This window comes from Balaenoptera borealis (assembly GCF_965194805.1).
Source record: "Balaenoptera borealis genome assembly, chromosome: 7".
In the NCBI taxonomy this organism is placed as follows: domain Eukaryota; kingdom Metazoa; phylum Chordata; class Mammalia; order Artiodactyla; family Balaenopteridae; genus Balaenoptera; species Balaenoptera borealis.
The window spans coordinates 127,510,227-127,528,123 of record NC_138864.1 but is presented as its reverse complement, the minus strand read 5'-3'; the positions used below and the strand labels follow the sequence as shown (position 1 = coordinate 127,528,123).

Genomic DNA, 17,897 nt, shown 5'->3' with positions numbered 1-17,897 from the left:
GTATTTTATTCTTTTTGTTGCAATGGTAAATGGGAGTGTTTCCATAATTTCTCTTTCAGATTTTTCATCATTAGTGTATAGGAATGCAAGAGATTTCTGTGCATTAATTTTGTATCCTGCAACTTTACCATATTCATTAATTAGCTCTAGCAGTTTTCTGGTGGCAGTTTTAGGATTCTCTATGTATAGTATCATGTCATCCGCAAACAGTGACAGTTTTACTTCTTCTTTTCCAATTTGTATTCCTTTTATTTCTTTTTCTTCTCTGATTGCCGTGGCTAGGACTTCCAGAACTATGTTGAATAATAGTGGTGAGAGTGGACATCCTTGTCTCCTTCCTGATCTTAGAGGAAATGCTTTCAGTTTTTCACCATTGAGAATGATGTTTGCTGTGGGTTTGTCATATATGGCCTTTATTATGTTGAGGTAGGTTCCCTCTATGCCCACTTTCTGGAGAGTTTTTATCATAAATGGGTGTTGAATTTTGTCAAAAGCTTTTTCTGCATCTGTTGAGATGATCATATGGTTTTAATTCTTCAATTTGTTAATATGGTGTATCACATTGATTGATTTGCGTATATTGAAGAATCCTTGCATCCCTGGGATAAATCCCACTTGATCGTGGTGTATGATCCTTTTAATGTGTTGTTGGATTCTGTTTGCTAGTATTTTGTTGAGGATTTTTGCATCTATATTCATCAGTGATATTGGTCTGTAATTTTCTTTTTTTGTAGTGTCTTTGTCTGGTTTTGGTATCAGGGTGATGGTGGCCTCATAGAATGAGTTTGGGAGTGTTCCTTCCTCTGCAATTTTTTGGAAGAGTTTGAGAAGGATAGGTGTTAGCTCTTCTCTAAATGTTTGATAGAATTCACCTGTGAAGCCATCTGGTCCTGGACTTTTGTTTGTTGGAAGATTTTTAATCACAGTTTCAATTTCATTACTTGTGGTTGGTCTGTTCATATTTTCTGTTTCTTCCTGGTTCAGTCTTGGAAGGTTATACCTTTCTAAAAATTTGTCCATTTCTTCCAGGTTGTCCATTTTATTGGCATAAAGTTGCTTGTAGTAGTCTCTTAGGATGCTTTGTATTTCTGCGGTGTCTGTTGTAACTTCTCCTTTTTCATTTCTGATTTTATTGATTTGAGTCCTCTCCCTCTTTTTCTTGATGAGTCTGGCTAATGGCTTATCAATTTTGTTTATCTTCTCAAAGAACCAACTTTTAGTTTTATTGATCTTTGCTATTGTTTTCTTTGTTTCTATTTCATTTATTTCTGTTCTGATCTTTATGATTTCTTTCCTTCTGCTAACTTTGGGTTTTGTTTGTTCTTCTTTCTCTAGTTTCTTTAGGTGTAAGGTTAGATTGTTTACTTGAGATTTTTCTTGTTTCTTGAGGTAGGCTTGTATAGCTATAAACTTCCCTCTTAGAACTGCTTTTGCTGCATCCCATAGGTTTTGGGTCGTCGTGTTTTCATTGTCATTTGTCTCTAGGTATTTTTTGATTTCCTCTTTGATTTCTTCAGTGATCTCTTGGTTATTTAGTAACGTATTGTTTAGCCTCCATATGTTTGTCTTTTTTACGTTTTTTTCCCTGTAATTCATTTCTAATCTCATAGCGTTGTGGTCAGAAAAGATGCTTGGTATGATTTCAATTTTCTTAAATTTACTGAGGCTTGATTTGTGACCCAAGATGTGATCTATCCTGGAGAATGTTCCGTGCGCACTTGAGAAGAACGTGTAATCTGCTGTTTTTGGATGGAATGTCCTATATATATCAATTAAATCTATCTGGTCTATTGTGTCATTTAAAGCTTCTGTTTCCTTATTTATTTTCATTTTGGATGATCTGTCCATTGGTGTAAGTGAGGTGTTAAAGTCCCCCACTATGATTGTGTTACTGTCAATTTCCTCTTTTATAGCTGTTAGCAGTTGCCTTATGTATTGAGGTGCTCCTATGTTGGGTGCATATATATTTATAATTGTTATATCTTCTTCTTGGATTGATCCCTTGATCATTATGTAGTGTCCTTCCTTGTCTCTTGTAACATTCTTTATTTTAAAGTCTATTGTATCTGATATGAGTATAGCTACTCCAGCTTTCTTTTGATTTCCATTTGCGTGGAATATCTTTTCCCATCCCCTCACTTTCAGTCTGTATGTGTCCCTAGGTCTAAAGTGGGTCTCTTGTAGACAGCATATATATGGGTCTTGTTTTTGTATCCATTCAGCCAGTCTATGTCTTTTGGTTGGGGCATTTAATCCGTTCACGTTTAAGGTAATTATCGATATGTATGTTCCTATGACCATTTTCTTAATTGTTTTGGGTTTGTTTTTGTAGGTCCTTTTCTTCTCTTGTGTTTCCCACTTAGAGAAGTTCCTTTAGCATTTGTTGTAGAGCTGGTTTGGTGGTGCTGAATTCTCTTAGCTTTTGCTTGTCTGTAAAGCTTTTGATTTCTCCATCAAATCTAAATGAGATCCTTGCCGGGTAGAGTAATCTTGGTTGTAGGTTCTTCCCTTTCATCACTTTAAGTATATCATGCCACTCCCTTCTGGCTTGCAGAGTTTCTGCTGAGAAATCAGCTGTTAACCTTATGGGAGTTCCCTTGTATGTTATTTGTGGTTTTTCCCTTGCTGCTTTCAGTAATTTTTCTTTGTCTTTAATTTTTGCCACTTTGATTACTATGTGTCTTGGCGTGTTTCTCCTTGGGTTTATCCTGTATGGGACTCTCTGCGCTTCCTGGACTTGGGTGGCTATTTCCTTTCCCATGTTAGGGAAGTTTTCAACTATAATCTCTTCAAATATTTTCTCTGGTCCTTTCTCTCTCTCTTCACCTTCTGGGACCCCTATAATGCGAATGTTGTTGCGTTTAATGTTGTCCCAGAGGTCTCTTAGGCTGTCTTCATTTCTTTTCATTCTTTTTTCTTTAGTCTGTTCCGCAGCAGTGAATTCCACCATTCTGTCTTCCAGGTCACTTATCCGTTCTTCTGCCTCAGTTATTCTGCTATTGATTCCTTCTAGTGTAGTTTTCATTTCAGTTATTGTATTGGTCATCTCTGTTTGTTTGTTCTTTAATTCTTCTAGGTCTTTGTTAATCATTTCTTGCATCTTCTCAATCTTTGCCTCCATTCTTATTCCAAGGTCCTGGATCATCTTCACTATCATTATTCTGAATTCTTTTTCTGGAAGGTTGCCTATCCTCCACTTCATTTAGTTGTTTTTCTGGGGTTTTTTCTTGTTCCTTCATCTGGTACATAGCCCTCTGCCTTTTCATCTTGTCTATCTTTCTGTAACTGTGGTTTTTGGTCCACAGGCTGCAGGATTGTAGTTTTTCTTGCTTCTGCTGTCTGCCCTCTGGTGGTTGAGGCTATCTAAGAGGCTTGATGGGAGGCTCTGCTGGTGGGTAGAGCTGACTGTTGCTGTGGCGGTCAGAGCTCAGTAAAACTTTAATCCACTTGACTGTTGATGGGTGGGGCTGGGTTCCCTCCCTGTTGGTTGTTTTGCCTGAGGCAACCCAACACTGGAGCCTACCTGGGCTCTTTGGTGGGGTTAATGGCAGACTCTGGGAGGGCTCACGCCAAGGAGCACTTCCAGAACCTCCACTGCCAGAGTCCTTGTCCCCACAGTGAAACAGAGCCACCCCCCGCCTCTGCAGGAGACCCCCCAACACCAGCAGGTATGTCTGGTTCAGTCTCCCCCAGGGTCACTGCTCCTTCCCCTGGGTCCCGATGCGCACACTACTTTGTGTGTGCCCTCCAAGAGTGGGGTTTCTGTTTCCCCCAGTCCTGTCGAAGTCCTGCAATCAATTCCCACTAGGCTTCAAAGTCTGATTCTCTAGGAATTCCTCCTCCTGTTGCCGGACCCCCAGGTTGGGAAGCCTGACGTGGGGCTTAGAAGCTTCACTCCAGTGGGTGGACTTCTGTGGTATAAGTGTTTGCCAGTCTGTGAGTCACCCACCCAGCAGTTATGGGATTAGATTTTACTCTGATTGCGCCCCTCCTACCGTCTCACTGTGGCTTCTCCTCTGTCCTTGGACGTGGGGTATCCTCCTTGGTGAAGTCCAGGGTTTTCCTGTCAATGATTGTCCAGCAGCCAGTTGTGATTCTGGTGCTCTCGCAAAAGGGAGTGAGAGCACGTCCTTCTACTCCGCCATCTTGGTTAATCCCATCTCGGGCCTTACTCATCTTATGGAAATACTAATAACCTCAGTGGGAGACTGAAATTGGTATTAATAACATATGTGTCCAATGAAGCGCACAGGATCCTGGAGAAGTCGAGGAGTATTAGAAGCCACCAGGCAATGCGGCACATCCTCCTCAAGCTGCACTTTAGTAAAAAGTTTGAAGGAAATAAAGCTTTTTTTAAAACAGTAAGGGTAGGTCAGACACTGAAATTATAAAGTAAGATGAAAAATTTCATGTGGACTTTCAGATAGAATAGACTTTAAAAAATTTTACCCTTGATTCTGATGTCGTATCTCCAGGTCCCCATGTCTGAGTTTATTCTTCTCTGCTATGGGGGACTTAATGAAGTTTTGGAAATGGGGAGGAAACTTGAATAAGTGAACAGTTTGTATTTTAAAATATTTGTGGGTTTAGTGCTTCAAGTGATATATACAGAAAGAAGGAAAAATCTAAGGATTTTTCCTAGTGAATTCTTCAAAGAATTTGCTCCAATGTGTAGATAAGATATCTGCACTTAGCACTGTCAGTGACTATCAGACTTCACAAGTGGTGTAACATTTCCTTATCTGATCACGTTCTTTGAATAAAAGCCATCTTTGCAGTAAATGCAAGGCTAAACTTCAAAGCAAGACCACAGATGGACATAAATTTCCTATTTTTAATATCTTAATTGATATAGCTTAGTATGTACAAAATAATACATATAATAATATATATGTGTTGTAATAATTCAAAGACTTATAATACATAATTTTTAAATCCATGCATTCAAAGAATCAGGGACATTGCAGACCACAAGCAGTTTTATTGTCCAGGGTCTTTTTAAAGTTTTGTATAATGGCTAGGGTTTTGTAAGATCATATAAACACTGCATCATCATTTGTCTTGCCTCATGGTTATATAAAAGTGTTAATTTGCAGAGGACTGAGGCCACCTTTTACCATTTTTCTGCTTTCTCATTAGTTACCAGTGTTGGCCTCACAGCAGGTATTTACATACCAATGAATAATAGCAGCTAGCAAATTAATCAACGATCTCCTTAAAGTGCACGTGTTTGGTGAATATGCCTTCATAGTCCCTGGTTACGAAACTATATTTAAAAAGTCAACAACTTCGTGACAGTTGTGTTACTCTAATTTCATGATCTGAGGATAAAAGTCTATGTTCAGCAACATTTGAATAAATTCCATACAAATGGAACCCATAGTAAATAAGCAAGTTTGACAGATTCTGCGGAACTAGTAGCTATTTCTGTGTTGTGAACAGTTGCTTCGAAATAGAAGGAGGTATTTGATTTGACTTGTAGTTCCTGTTCCAAGTTGATGGGTTGCATTTTAGAATAAACTCGCCAATTGGAACATTTGCCTCCTCGGTAGGTTTGGTGTGTGCGTGTGTGGTTGCCATAAATAAAACCATAAAGCCGTACTGCCTGGTCTTGCAGATGCGGCTGTGTACTTTAATATGTCTGGAGACAATCTTTTGTGGCCAAATATTGGGACACACACAGTAAGTATTAGGGTATACTTCCTAGGACTGTAGGATGGAATATTCGAAATGGGGACTCTTCCAGGAAACTTGCAATTATGGTTTCCTGTTCCCCAGATGCGCCCATTGTGACTTCTTATTCACTGTTTCCTGTCTGTTCTCAACCTGCCCATACTGGTTTATCTCCTGCCTCTCGTCTGCCTGGTTTGACTTCCCTGGGACGAGAACAGTAACCGTGCTGGAGTGGGTTTTGTAGAGAAAGGGCACTTCGTGGCCAGGTCCGTGGCTGTTAGGTGCAGAGTGGGGCATAGCAGGTAAACTGGATAAACGGGGTCCCCGGTCCTGCCTGTGGAGACTCGCGTTCCTGCCCGCAGTGCAGAAGTGAGGTGCTCAGCTCCGAGGACCACCCTGGGGAACCTGAAGGCTTGTCTCTTCCAGCTGGTGCCGGGTGAGGATGGGGAAAGAGATGGAGCTCGGGGAGACTTCCTGCCTGTGCCAGCCTCGCAGTCACTGGTGCCTGGAGAAGAAGTTCTTGAAGGCGCTGTTGTAGTTCTTGTTGAAGGCCGTGTAGATCAGGGGGTTGAAGAAAGAGTTAGAGTAGCCGAGCCACAGGAAGACACTCTTCCAGGTGGCGGGGATGTCACAGGAGCACAGGGGGCTAATGAGCTCCGTGGTGAAGAAGGGGATCCAGCAGAGCACAAACACCCCAATGAGGATACCCACCATTAGGGCGGCTCTCTGCTCCTTCTGTTCTCGCCATGTGTCCCCTTCTGTCTGGAAGGTGACGGTGGCGTGGCGGACGGTGAACACCATCTCGGGTTGCCGAGCGGAGGTCTTCACCTGGAAAAGGTAAGCAGAAGCTTCAGGAAGAGCCACCTCTTCATGCCTGCTGGGTCTGGGTGGGCTGAACCCAGACACGGGTGGGCGTGAGTCCCGCACAGCCACTTCAAGAGAAAGTCCTCAGTTGTCCGGTGCAGGGACCGGGCAGCATGTGGGGACCACCCTCGGCTATGAAAACGTGCTGACAGAGCTGGGTGTTTGCTTACATCTTAGAAATGGAGGGAAAATAGGAACGTCTGCAATAGTGCAACGATGATGGAGTCCCTGTTGCTGTCTGTTCAACAGGGAACAACAGAAATGAGCAGGTCATGCAGTATATACAATTTATGACCACGGAACACGAGTAGTCAGAAGCCCGCTAAATCCTTATCAAACCCTGTACACTTAGGACCCAGTATTCCAAAATCTGTAACTTTCTGGGTTTCTGTGAATCCCCTCTAAAAAGTTAGAATTTCCTAGAACTTTTCTTCTGGTATAAGGTTCCTACTGCTGTGCTTCCAGAACATATTCTACTGTTTGGGACAGTTCACTCACCAGGATGTTTATCTCCTTGTTTATTCTTTGTTCCGCCCCCTCCCCCGACTTTTATACAAAACAGAGACTCTAAACCCAGAGTCCCTCCACGTAGGTTCTCTCAAGTCCTCTGGAAGGCAGGTTCCCACTGAACTACGTTCTCCAGCTTCACATGCCTTCTCTAAGGGGGTGGAATTCCTGGGAAAGGAAGCTCTTTCCTCCATTCCAGCCCTATTTTTTAGATCTTTGGAGAACTGGAATAAGGGGTGTCTGATGATGAGGCCCCCTAAATATAAGGAAATTGCAGTGGGCTGATTTGCTAAGTGAGCAAATTAGTTGCTCCAGTCACAATGTGGGACAGTTTCTGGGTCGATCAGTCATTCACTAGTGGTGAGACTACCCTGACATTAAATCCTCTTCTTCCCAACTGCAGCCTTCTGTGACCCCCGTACGCTTGAAAAGGAGAATTACCCAGCTCGCGCCCCAGCAGCACACAACCTTTTAGGCAACGGACTAGGTCAGAAGGTCTGTCTCTAATCTAACCCATGTAACCAGTTCATGGCTACATCTATAAATTGGAGTCAAGAGGAACTAACTTACCTATCATATAGAATAACTGAGCTGAAAGTAGGAACACTATAGTTTAGGGAATGTTAGCTCATGTATGACTTATTAAATTTATGTGATAGCCTTCCTGTCATCTGTTTGAAAAACAGTGAAACCCCAAGCATTATACAATTAAACAGAAGATCGTGAATATTGAAACAAATAGTTCCTTTTTCTGCAACCCTTAAAAGCACACATAAAATAAGTGAAAATTTCTCTCTCCCAGTCTCACCCCTGGATGGAACCATAGTTACCTTTCTTATTTATTAGTGTATATCTGGGAATGCATTTCAGGGAGTTAATTTATAGAAATGCAAACACAGTTTTAGTTTCATTTTTCAGCATAAAGAAAACAGGGAAAACTACCAATTTCCTTAATAAAACTCAATCGCAAAATGGCATCAAGGCAGCCATTTCCCAAAGATGGCAATGGAAGAATAATTCTGGTCCTGACTCCTAAATCCCTAAGAAATGCTCCTTCCTTTCAGACCTTCTCACTGGTAAGACTGGCCACTCAGGGTTGTGACGCCATTGTGACCACCCGTTAATTCTCTACAGCACACCTGGTGTAAAAGCGGAACATTTAAACCAGACTCAAAGGCCCTGGGGTAACAGTAGAAATAAATACAGCAACACATAACTAGATATTCTGGCTTTTGAGCTATGACACACTCTAGGGAATCTCTCCACCCCTCCCATCCCCGCTCCCTGTCTGCCTTACCTGTGATCAGTGCCTTTTCAGATTGACTCCAGAAGCCCATGCTTAGTCCTTTAGATACTCAAATTCTAGTTGCAAGACACAATGAGCCCCACGATTGGACTACCAGTGTAAGACCAGTCTTCTACGAAGGGTGAGATACACCCCCAGTGCTACATGTTCTATTTGTAGGAGTTTGCTATTGCATAATGGAAAAAGTTGCAAGGTTTCCATTCTGAGGAGCCGTCTTCTCTCCTAATGATTGACACTGAGAATGTCTGCCTCTTTTGAGACTCTGCTGGTACATTCACACACAGTCCTGACCTGTATCCAAAGGGGCTACCGTATCAGAATGTAGCACAGTACCTCCTCATTCGTCCGAGAGACACAGGATCACAGGGTTGTTTGTTATCCAGGTGTAGTGTAGGATATGAATATTTCTGTAGCCCAAGTATTATAAGACAGTTTTATGGAAACCCATCACTTCAAATTATGGTCCTCGTAAGGGAATGTTAAGTGCCGTTAAGTGTGGGCCTGCTTGTGCGGGTATTTGGCAGTTGTGCTATGAAATCCTGGATTCTTCCAGTATAATGTACCCAGGTTCTTATGAGCTGTTCCCAAACCTAGCATGCGTTCATTGTATCTACAAGAGTTTTCCACTGTGTGATAGTTCTAATGTTGCATAAGTGTACTCTTAAAGACTTCCCAGTTACTTTATTCCTAAGCTTGTCTTCAGGATGATTTCTCTCTGTCAGTAGGACCCGCAGGCATTCTGTCCACGGTCCTTTTCACTGAGTTCTTAGCACAGCAGTTTGGGAGCACATTCGTGGGGTCCCTTTCCAGCAAAGAATCTAAATTCCTTTTTAACAGTTCTTTTAATGTTCCATGGGGTCTTCTCCCACTTCTTAGAATTCTATTTTGAATTCAAGTTAAACTTTTTTTCCTAAATTGTTTTTATGGTTTGCTTCGAGTAAGGCATTTTCATAGGTTAGAGAACTCCGTGTTTCTCAGAAAAGCACACTCTATGACCTTGACGGGAAATGTTGAGCATTTTATGGGTCCCTCTCTTGTGTGGCATTCAGTACCGGCTCACTTGGTGAGAGTGTCGTTGGTCTGAAGTGGCTCTTCTGGGACGGCAGAGGCTCCGCTGGGAGGAGGGGCTTTGCTGTTGGGGAGCTTCAGGCTCCCGATGTCGGTAGGGGGTTGATTTGGTTGCTCACCCTATGGCTTTCTGACTTCCAGACTCCTTAGCTCTCTGCTCATCGACGATTGCAATAAAGCACTTAATAAGTCTGGAGAATAGACTCTAGTGATTACTCTGTCAATTACTCATCATGGTCATTAGTAGATTCACAGAAAGAGAGGTAATGGGGCAAAAAAAGGTGAACATTCAAGCCAAATTGCACCTTTCCCATCTATCTTTGAAGTGCTATATCATTTAAAGCACAAACCTCACAATTTAAGATTCACATGAAAAAATTTTCTAAGTGAACAATTAGCCTCACATCTCCAAATAAGTGAATTTTGGGGGGGACATGTACCTATGAGTTAGACTTCTCATTCTTCCAAAATGGTTATGTGTTAAATAACTATTTACTGGTTAATCATAAATCTAGCATGTTCTTTTATTTCCTCAAACTATTCTGCTTCACCTCCCTATTAATATCGCAGATAATCAATAGATTATCATCAGTAGTGGGTATTGAAATTAAGGGGTGAAGACTCTTACCTTGGAAGTGCAGCTTAAGGTGATTTGCAGGTGAGACCAGGTCATTGTCACAATGTAAGATGTACTGATGGGTCAGGATGTTCAAGCTAGAAATGATCTTACCCATTTAAGGAGGGCTCCACGAGGGGCAGAATAAGAACATTCCCACAAACTGAGCAAAAGACCAGCTATTCTGTAGCTGTGGTAACAAAGAGCCTTGCTACTTGTTTACACCCCTTCAGTGGATCAAGGACAATGCATCTCTGTGAATATACACCTGCAAACCAACCATTTGGTGTCAGCCCTCACTTCTGAAAGTCAGCCAGTTAGGGCAGGACTCACCCCAATAAGTGCATCTCTGAGCTGCAGTCAACCAACAGCAGTCTCACATAGTAACCCCACTCTGGGGGTGTCAGCTAACTGCTCCTCTGAATGTCCTCCAGTCCCTGAACTCAATGCTGTCCCCAGTCCCCATAGATGATGGGCATTCTGCTGTGTCAGATGGTGCCTGACAAGTGTAGCTTTCTCTTACTATAGTAAGGAGTATTTTTATTTCAGATACTATGTGGTGGTTGCATCATCCCTGGACGTTCTAGAGAGTCCACTGAGATCATTTTGTGGATCCTCCACAGGATTCTTGGACTGCAGGTGCATTCACTGTGCCCCAGACTCCAGTTGCCTTTGGATCTGCAGATGTGCATCAGTCTCAGTGAGCTGAGGTCCAGCCAGCTCCACTGGGCTCTTCTCACTCTGTGTATTTTGTTATACAAGGATTTGTAACCAAGTGTGTCTTTGAATGAGATCATTCAGCTTAGGTCTTTGTATCAAGTAACTAGACCTTTGTTTGAGAGGTGCACCATTTGGTAATTGACTTACATTTTTGTGTAAGGCTATTAGATCTCTTGTCTTGGAGGTATACCATTTAGTGAAAATTTTTATGCCATAACCTACTTACTATATTGTTGTTTTCTTTGTTTTCGCTGTTGTTTGTCTAAATATGCAAAGCCTTGTTTTCGTAGGTTCGTTTGTTTTTTGTGCTTGAATACCTTTTTTTTTCTGTTGAATATAAAAAGGATTGTTCTATAAGGCATTGGCTTGGTAAACTTTAATCCATTCCAAGGCAGATCTGAAGGCTAATGATTTGGGGACTGTTAGACTTATGACCAATTTGTGAAAAAGCAATTGATCAAACTTTGCTTTGGGTTCTTCACAAAACTTAAGTGAGGGCACTCGCTATCTTGTCAATTTATGAAAAAAAATGTCACCTTGTCTAGTTGGTATTCCAGCTCATTGGATTGGTGGTCATATGGCCCCTTCTTGGCCTCTGGTCAAGGATCTGAGACACCATTCACAAGCACAAACTGCTGGCCAACTGTAGTGGCCTTTTTCTTGTGTGTCATGGTTTGTCTAAGTCAAAGTCGCAACCTTCTCCTTTGTGAACTTCTATTTCCTATTTTAAATTGCGCTATAATGCTAATTCTTGCACTTCTCTTGATAAATGTGAAAGAAAATATTTTTACTTAATGAGGAATTTCTGAAAGTCAAAATCAATAAGTTAACATATTTAAGATCAACTCTAGAAAAATTAGAAGACAAACACTAAACAGTTGAGAGTCAGCTTCTTTAGTTGTTCTGCTAAGACCTTAAAACAAAATTCTAACTCTAAGTTAGTCTCAAAGATTTTGTAGCTTTCCAAAACCTCCCCACCTTGCACATCTACATCTCCCATATTTCTACTCAGCTTTACCTGACCTCCTAAATGAACTATCCTTTCTTCAGGGATTTTCTCAGGAAAAACAAAATCACATTGTAAAATTGCCAGACAAGAAGGCAAATCTGTAGAATTTCAATTAAAACCTTGGTCTAGAGTTAAGATACAGGCTATAATTAAGAATTTTTCTAAACTTCAGGGAGAAGGGCAAAAAATTGCTGTAGAATTTAGACTTTTTTAAGAGTACTGAACAAAATTCTTATTGTCCTGGACTACAGATCAGCAGCAACTAGTTAATTAAAATCTCCCTCAGATGAGGAAAAATATTTAAAACTAGAAGGATAGAAAAGAGAAGAGCTATATAACCCAGCTGTGGAAATTTAAATTATAAAAATATAAAATACTTAAAGCAGTTTCAGAAGACTTTCTTTTAAGAGAAGATTAAATAAGGATTCAAAATTGTAAACTAAGTATAGAAAATAGACTTCAGAAAACTTTTAAGCAGTATTCTGATGTAAACCCCACAGCTGAAGTATAATCTTGTCCTGTCTTTCTGTAAATGGGCTCAAACCTGAATTAGGGAATTTAATAAGAAAAAATAAATTTAAATGTGAAATTGCCAATTTAGAAAATATCCAATATGGGGCTAGACATTTCCAGATATCCTTAGAAAGTAAATAATACAAGATAAGGCTCTCTAGATAAAACATTCAAAAGCACCTCTGTTTTCAAAGATTTGGGAGCCTAGAGAAGAACACCTGTAAATATTGTCAGCAGAAGAATCCTTGAAAGAATCAATGTCCCCTATTGGCTAAAAATCAAAATGACAACTATTTAAAATCTGTCCAGTGAAGTCACTCTAAGGGAGATATTATCACCCAACAACTTCCTGTCCTTCTAAACTTCTAAGGGGAATTGCCTATAATTACAGATGTGCAACAGTACAGCTTTCTTGTTTATATGGGTGTCACCATAACTACCATTATCCCCACAATTATAAAACAATAGATCCTTCAGCCTAAAATTTTAAAGTTATCTGAAAAGGAAACATGCCACTCAACTTGTAATAAGTTTTAAAAAATTGAAAACAGAGAAAAAAATTCTTTAAAAAAATGATTGGTTGTACAGATGCTGAAATAAGATCATGAGAGACAGATTTATGGTGTGGCGATTTAAAGGGCTTAAGGGAAAGTAAACCTTAGTTAATACAAAAATTCAAGCAATGAAAATCTTTAACAATCCTGTGTGCCAACTTGTAACTGATATTTCAGGATCATTATCAGAATACTTTAGTTTCTGTAACACAACTGCAAATTTAATAAGTAGAACCTGCTTCCAGATAAAATGTACTGCTGTCCTTACACATTATCAGATTATAGCTGGTCTGTACATGAAAATATGTACACTGTATATAATTCAAGACATTACTGAAGAAATAACAATGATCCTAGAGTCCTTATGGACAAAAGGCACCACAGACAGAAAGATTAATTAGACCAGAATGCATGAGAGTCCAGATTGATCCTTCCTACGTTATCATGAATGTGCCTTTTTGTACCAATGTGAAAATGCTGGGCCATACTCCAGGTGGATTAATTCAACCACATGACACCTATCTAAGAACTATTGCCTATTGAAGCCCACCCCTTAATTCAGTAATCAAGGCTTTGCCTCCTTGCCTCAGAGAAATTACAGGCATCAATTAAACTAGTGTCAGCACATCTTCAGAACTTATATTAAGCCTTTGAATCTTATGTTACCATATGTAGTAAATCTCCATTGCTAACTGAAACCAGCCAACATTTTCTACTGATTGGTTAACTGTGATTCAGTATCTGTTGTCCAGAGCTTTAAACGCTTCTGCACAGCGCTGTTCTGACAGACGGATATGTTGATTGATGTGCAGTCTGAACATCAATCAGCTCTCCACAGATGAAACTTCATCTTCAAGGAGAACCAACAACAGTGGTGAAGATTTGGACAGTCCTTGATGGTCTCTCTTGAAGCCTTGGCTAAATGAAGACCAAGATCAGGGGGATGAGAACTGAACTTAGGGCGAGTCTGAGTGTTCTGCAGCCTGGATCCAGTCTTGAACGTACTCTGTCGGTCAAGGGCAGTTCCTCTCAGGGGACTTGGTCTTGCAAGCCGTGCCAGTCCCTCACTTCTGAAAGTCAGGCATCCAGGGACGGACTCACTCCAATAAACTCCCACTGGAGTAACGCCCAACAAACAAAGCTGCTCACACAGATGATGTCAACCGACGCAGACCTCGAAAGTCCCCCAGTCCCTTACACTAGCAAGGCATAAATCCAGCTTTGTCTTCATGTCAGCTCTTTAGTAGTGGTTCCATCAGACTTTGTCAAGGGTGCAAGACCTGTCTCTCTTGTGTTTCCTGTTTTCATCTTGGTGTCTGACAAGGGTTAGGCTTTCAGTATGTATTTGAATAAAACTCTGAAGATACAGAACAGGGAAGAAGCGTTGTGTTTCCCTAGGTAACATAGCTAGTTGGTGGTAAAACTGTATTTAGAAACGTTGGCACCTGCTACCACTGAGAAATCAGGAAGCCTGGTTTTTAATTAACCCTTCACAGTAACATGAAGACAGAGGCAGCACCACATTTTATGCAGAGCTCTGGATCACCTAGAGGCTTTGCAAAGCCAAGGGACCCATTTTTGCAAGTTATCTGGCAGAGAAAGAACATGAAACAATGCTTTGCTTCTGCTCTCTCCAAAGCTGAGCAGTGAAAAGCCCTCTTCCTTCCACACTAAGCCCTCTGAGACAGAAGTATAATTGCTTTTCCCTTGTAAAGCTGTTTGGTATTCATCATAAATTGTGTTTACCTGGCTAAGCGCCCTGGCAGAAGAGGATCCGTGTAAGGAGGGCCTTGGTGGGCAGCCAGCCCCCTTGCTCCTGACCTGGAATTGGGGTGGGTGCACACACACATGGACACTCCGGGCAGTTTGGTGGCACTCTTACCCATCAGCACTCTTTGTCCAGTTTAGAAATCTGATAGGTCGGGGTTTCCCGCATTTGGCACTATTACCGTTTTGGTCTGAAGAGTTCTTTGTCGTTCAGGCTGTCCTGTGTGTCGTGCCACATCTAGCAGCATCCCTGCTCTCTACACGCTAGATGCCGTTAGTACCCTGTCCCCAAGTCGGGGTAATCAAAAACATCTCCAGACATTCCAGATGTTCCCTGGGGTAGGGGAGGGTAATTTGGGTGAGACTTTTGTTCTAGATAAAAGGACGGGTGCCCTCTGACCCCCTTTTCTTTCTTGTTTCTAGAATGATGCCCTCCCCTTTCTCCCCTACCTACACCTCTGGTTCCTCTAAGCTTGACTGACTGGTTATACTTGGAATTAGCTACTGACTCTCGAAAAACACAATCATATTGCAGTGTTCACAATGCATGTCTGTCTCACTAGACCAGACTCTTCATAGGCAAAGATGATGTCTTTGTCATTCCTTGACCCCTTGCAGCAAGCCTGTAGTATATGCTCAGGGTGCTTGATTGAATTTGCTTTGTTGTCCCAGAACCAGTAACAGCAATGGGTGCTGCGTCGTATTCTGATCTAACTTACGCGTGTGAATCAGGTCCAAGGGATCACCCTTGGCAATGAGTGCGGTAGGGGGTGGGCAGCCTGCACAGCCGGCGGATTCACGTGAACTCGTGTGGTCCCTGAATCTTGAATCGTAGGGTCAGATTACCAAGAGTGAACAAAAAGCAGGAAAGCGCGGGTGGAGAGAAGATGAGAAAAGAGCCCTCATGGGTGCTGTAGCAGTTGCCGTACCTTAAATGCCACTTGTAAAGAGCTGGGGAATTGTCTGCCTTAGCGTTTTAATTTCCTCCTGCAGCTTTACTCATGTCCCGGGAGGCAAGCAAGTGGTCCTCAGCTGCACGCACAGTTTGATCAGGGGTGGGGACAGGCCCAGAAAGTAGCACCACAGGCAGTGGGAGCACATAACAAGGGCAGGCTCTGAGACAGGTGTAAACAGCATCTTTAATCTTGCGTGAGGAGAGGAGGGTGCTGAGCACGACAGTAACCCAGGAGGCACCACACTTCGCAAAATTAATTGGCAAAGAAAGAAACAGACTGGGTTGAAACACTACCCTGCTTTGCCTGATGTATGGCAGTCTTCCTGCCAAGTCAGATGACCGTCCCTCCCTTCCCACCTCCTCAAACACCCCCCACTGTCAATGCAGGAAGCTGCACTTTTCTCTAGTGCAGCCCCAGACACCAACTTCCTCAGGCGTCCTAAAGGATGTTATAGATCCATAGAATTTTCAAGCCTAGTGGGACCCTGTAGAATTATGTAGTCCAGATCCCTCGTTTTGTATATAGGGAAAGAACCCATGAGAGATGACCTGCTCCGTGAATCTGAGCAAGTCAGAGCAGAGTCTGTGACGCTTTCATTCTCTCTCCCAGTCTACCTCCTTCCCTTCCCCTCCAGCCCCCGCCAAAATACTAAGAAGTCCCACTTTCTACGGATGTGTGGGGAGATGTGCTGGGGATGAGGCCTGGGCAGATGCATGCCAAGTATTTTTAAGGATCACGTTAACACCCACCTCCACAGCTTCGGATACGGGGGAGACGCTCTTGGCCTTCCGGGGGCCCACGCGGACCTTGGCCGCCTTGTAGATCTTCCAGTACACGAAGAGCACCACGCAGAGCGGCAGGTAGAAGGCGCCCACGGTGGAGAACACGGTGTAGGAGGGCTCGCGGCTCACCTGGCACTCCTCGCTGCCCTCAGAGTAGGTCTCCCCCCAGCCGAAGAGCAGCGGGGCCAGGGAGATGACAGCGGAGAGCGCCCAGGTGAGCGTGATCATTACGTTGGAGATGCGCTTGCGGGCGCGCAGCGTGTATTCCAGGTGACGGGTGATGGACCAGTAGCGGTCCAGCGCGATGGCCGTCACATTCCAGATGCTGGCCGTGCAGCAGAGCACGTCGCATGCGATCCAAAGCTGGCACAGCCGCCGGCCCAGCTGCCAGCGGCGCCCGGACAGCTCGTGCACCAGGCTCAGCGGCATGACCAGAGCAGCCACCAGCACGTCCGAGATGGCCATGGATGCCACCAGGTTGTGCGGAACACGATGGAACGTGCGCACGCGGAGGATGGTCGCCAGCACCAGCAGGTTCCAGGCGAACGTCGCTGCCACCAGGAAGCCCAGCAGGGTGAGAACAAGCACGCCGAAGACGGAGAGGAGGGGCGGGCTGGGGCGCGGGTCTTCTGCGTCGAAGCTGCGGTTGGTCTCCAGGGGGGCGGGGGTGGAGAGGATGAAGTAGGTGAGGTTCACCGGCAGATCCATGTCTGGGTCAGGAGACGGGCTCACCGGCGCGTGGAGAAGGCGCGCTCAGGAGGATGTGTGGTGAGCACTGTGTCGGAAGCCCCTCCGGATGTTCGTCACCTCTGGCCAGTGGCAGGGTTTCTGGAGAGTGTCTGTGGAACTTGCGCCGACCTCCTGCCAGTGAGCCCCCGTGGGAGACGGTGTGGCGGAGAGGAGAGGAGGGCGGCAGGTCTGGAGCCCTCAGGGGCCGGGAGAGCAGAGGCGAGGGGCTGGGTCTCGCAGCCGGGGCCCGTCTAAGCTGCCACGTGAGCGGGGCTCTTCGCCTCGGCGGAGACAGCAGTCTGGTCGCCCGGAGTCGGGCATCTCCCAAGTGGAGGAGGAGCTGGGCGCCCCCGGAGCGTGTGGGCGCCGAGAGACGGGCTGGTGCGTCAGAGCAGCGGATCTCGCCGCGCGGCCTCCCTGCCCGCCCCTCGCCCGCGGCGGCAGCGGGCTGCAACCTCAGCCCCGTGCTGGGGGAGCCGAGCAGGGACCTGCTTTCTAGGTCCGGCCTTCTGCTCTTCGCCCGCCCCTTACCCGCCCCGTCTGGGGCTGCGGCTCCGGCCCCGGAGAGCGGATGCTGGCGCGCCCGCCCAGACCTGTCTTATCGAGCTGGGGATCCAGCCTACGTAAGGCGTCAGCTGGTAAGGCCGCCTCACGCCCGGAGCCGGCGGCGCCCGCGCTGGCGCTGTCCCCGGTGCTGCCGGCTGTCCCCGCCCCGGCGCGCTAGGCTTGCTGCTGTCCATGGTGCTGCCGCTTCTCCCGAAATGCGTTCCCCTCGGGGAACAAGTTTCCCAGAGAACTTGCCTTGAAATGTTCCTCTAGCCACCGCCTGCCCA

At 44.3% G+C, this 17,897-nt stretch overlaps 1 protein-coding gene across 1 annotated transcript; it reads right to left on the bottom strand.

The window, feature by feature from the left end:
* Window positions 1-4,208: 4,208 nt before the first annotated feature.
* HTR5A (5-hydroxytryptamine receptor 5A) lies at window positions 4,209-17,642 on the bottom strand. Its single transcript, XM_082399006.1, has 2 exons — window positions 16,303-17,642; window positions 4,209-6,501 (listed from the first exon to the last, which is right to left on the bottom strand). Exons 1-2 carry the CDS (start codon window positions 17,041-17,043, stop codon window positions 6,169-6,171), a joined length of 1,074 nt encoding a protein of 357 aa, XP_082255132.1. The 5' UTR covers window positions 17,044-17,642; the 3' UTR covers window positions 4,209-6,168.
* Between the last annotated feature and the right edge of the window lie 255 nt (window positions 17,643-17,897).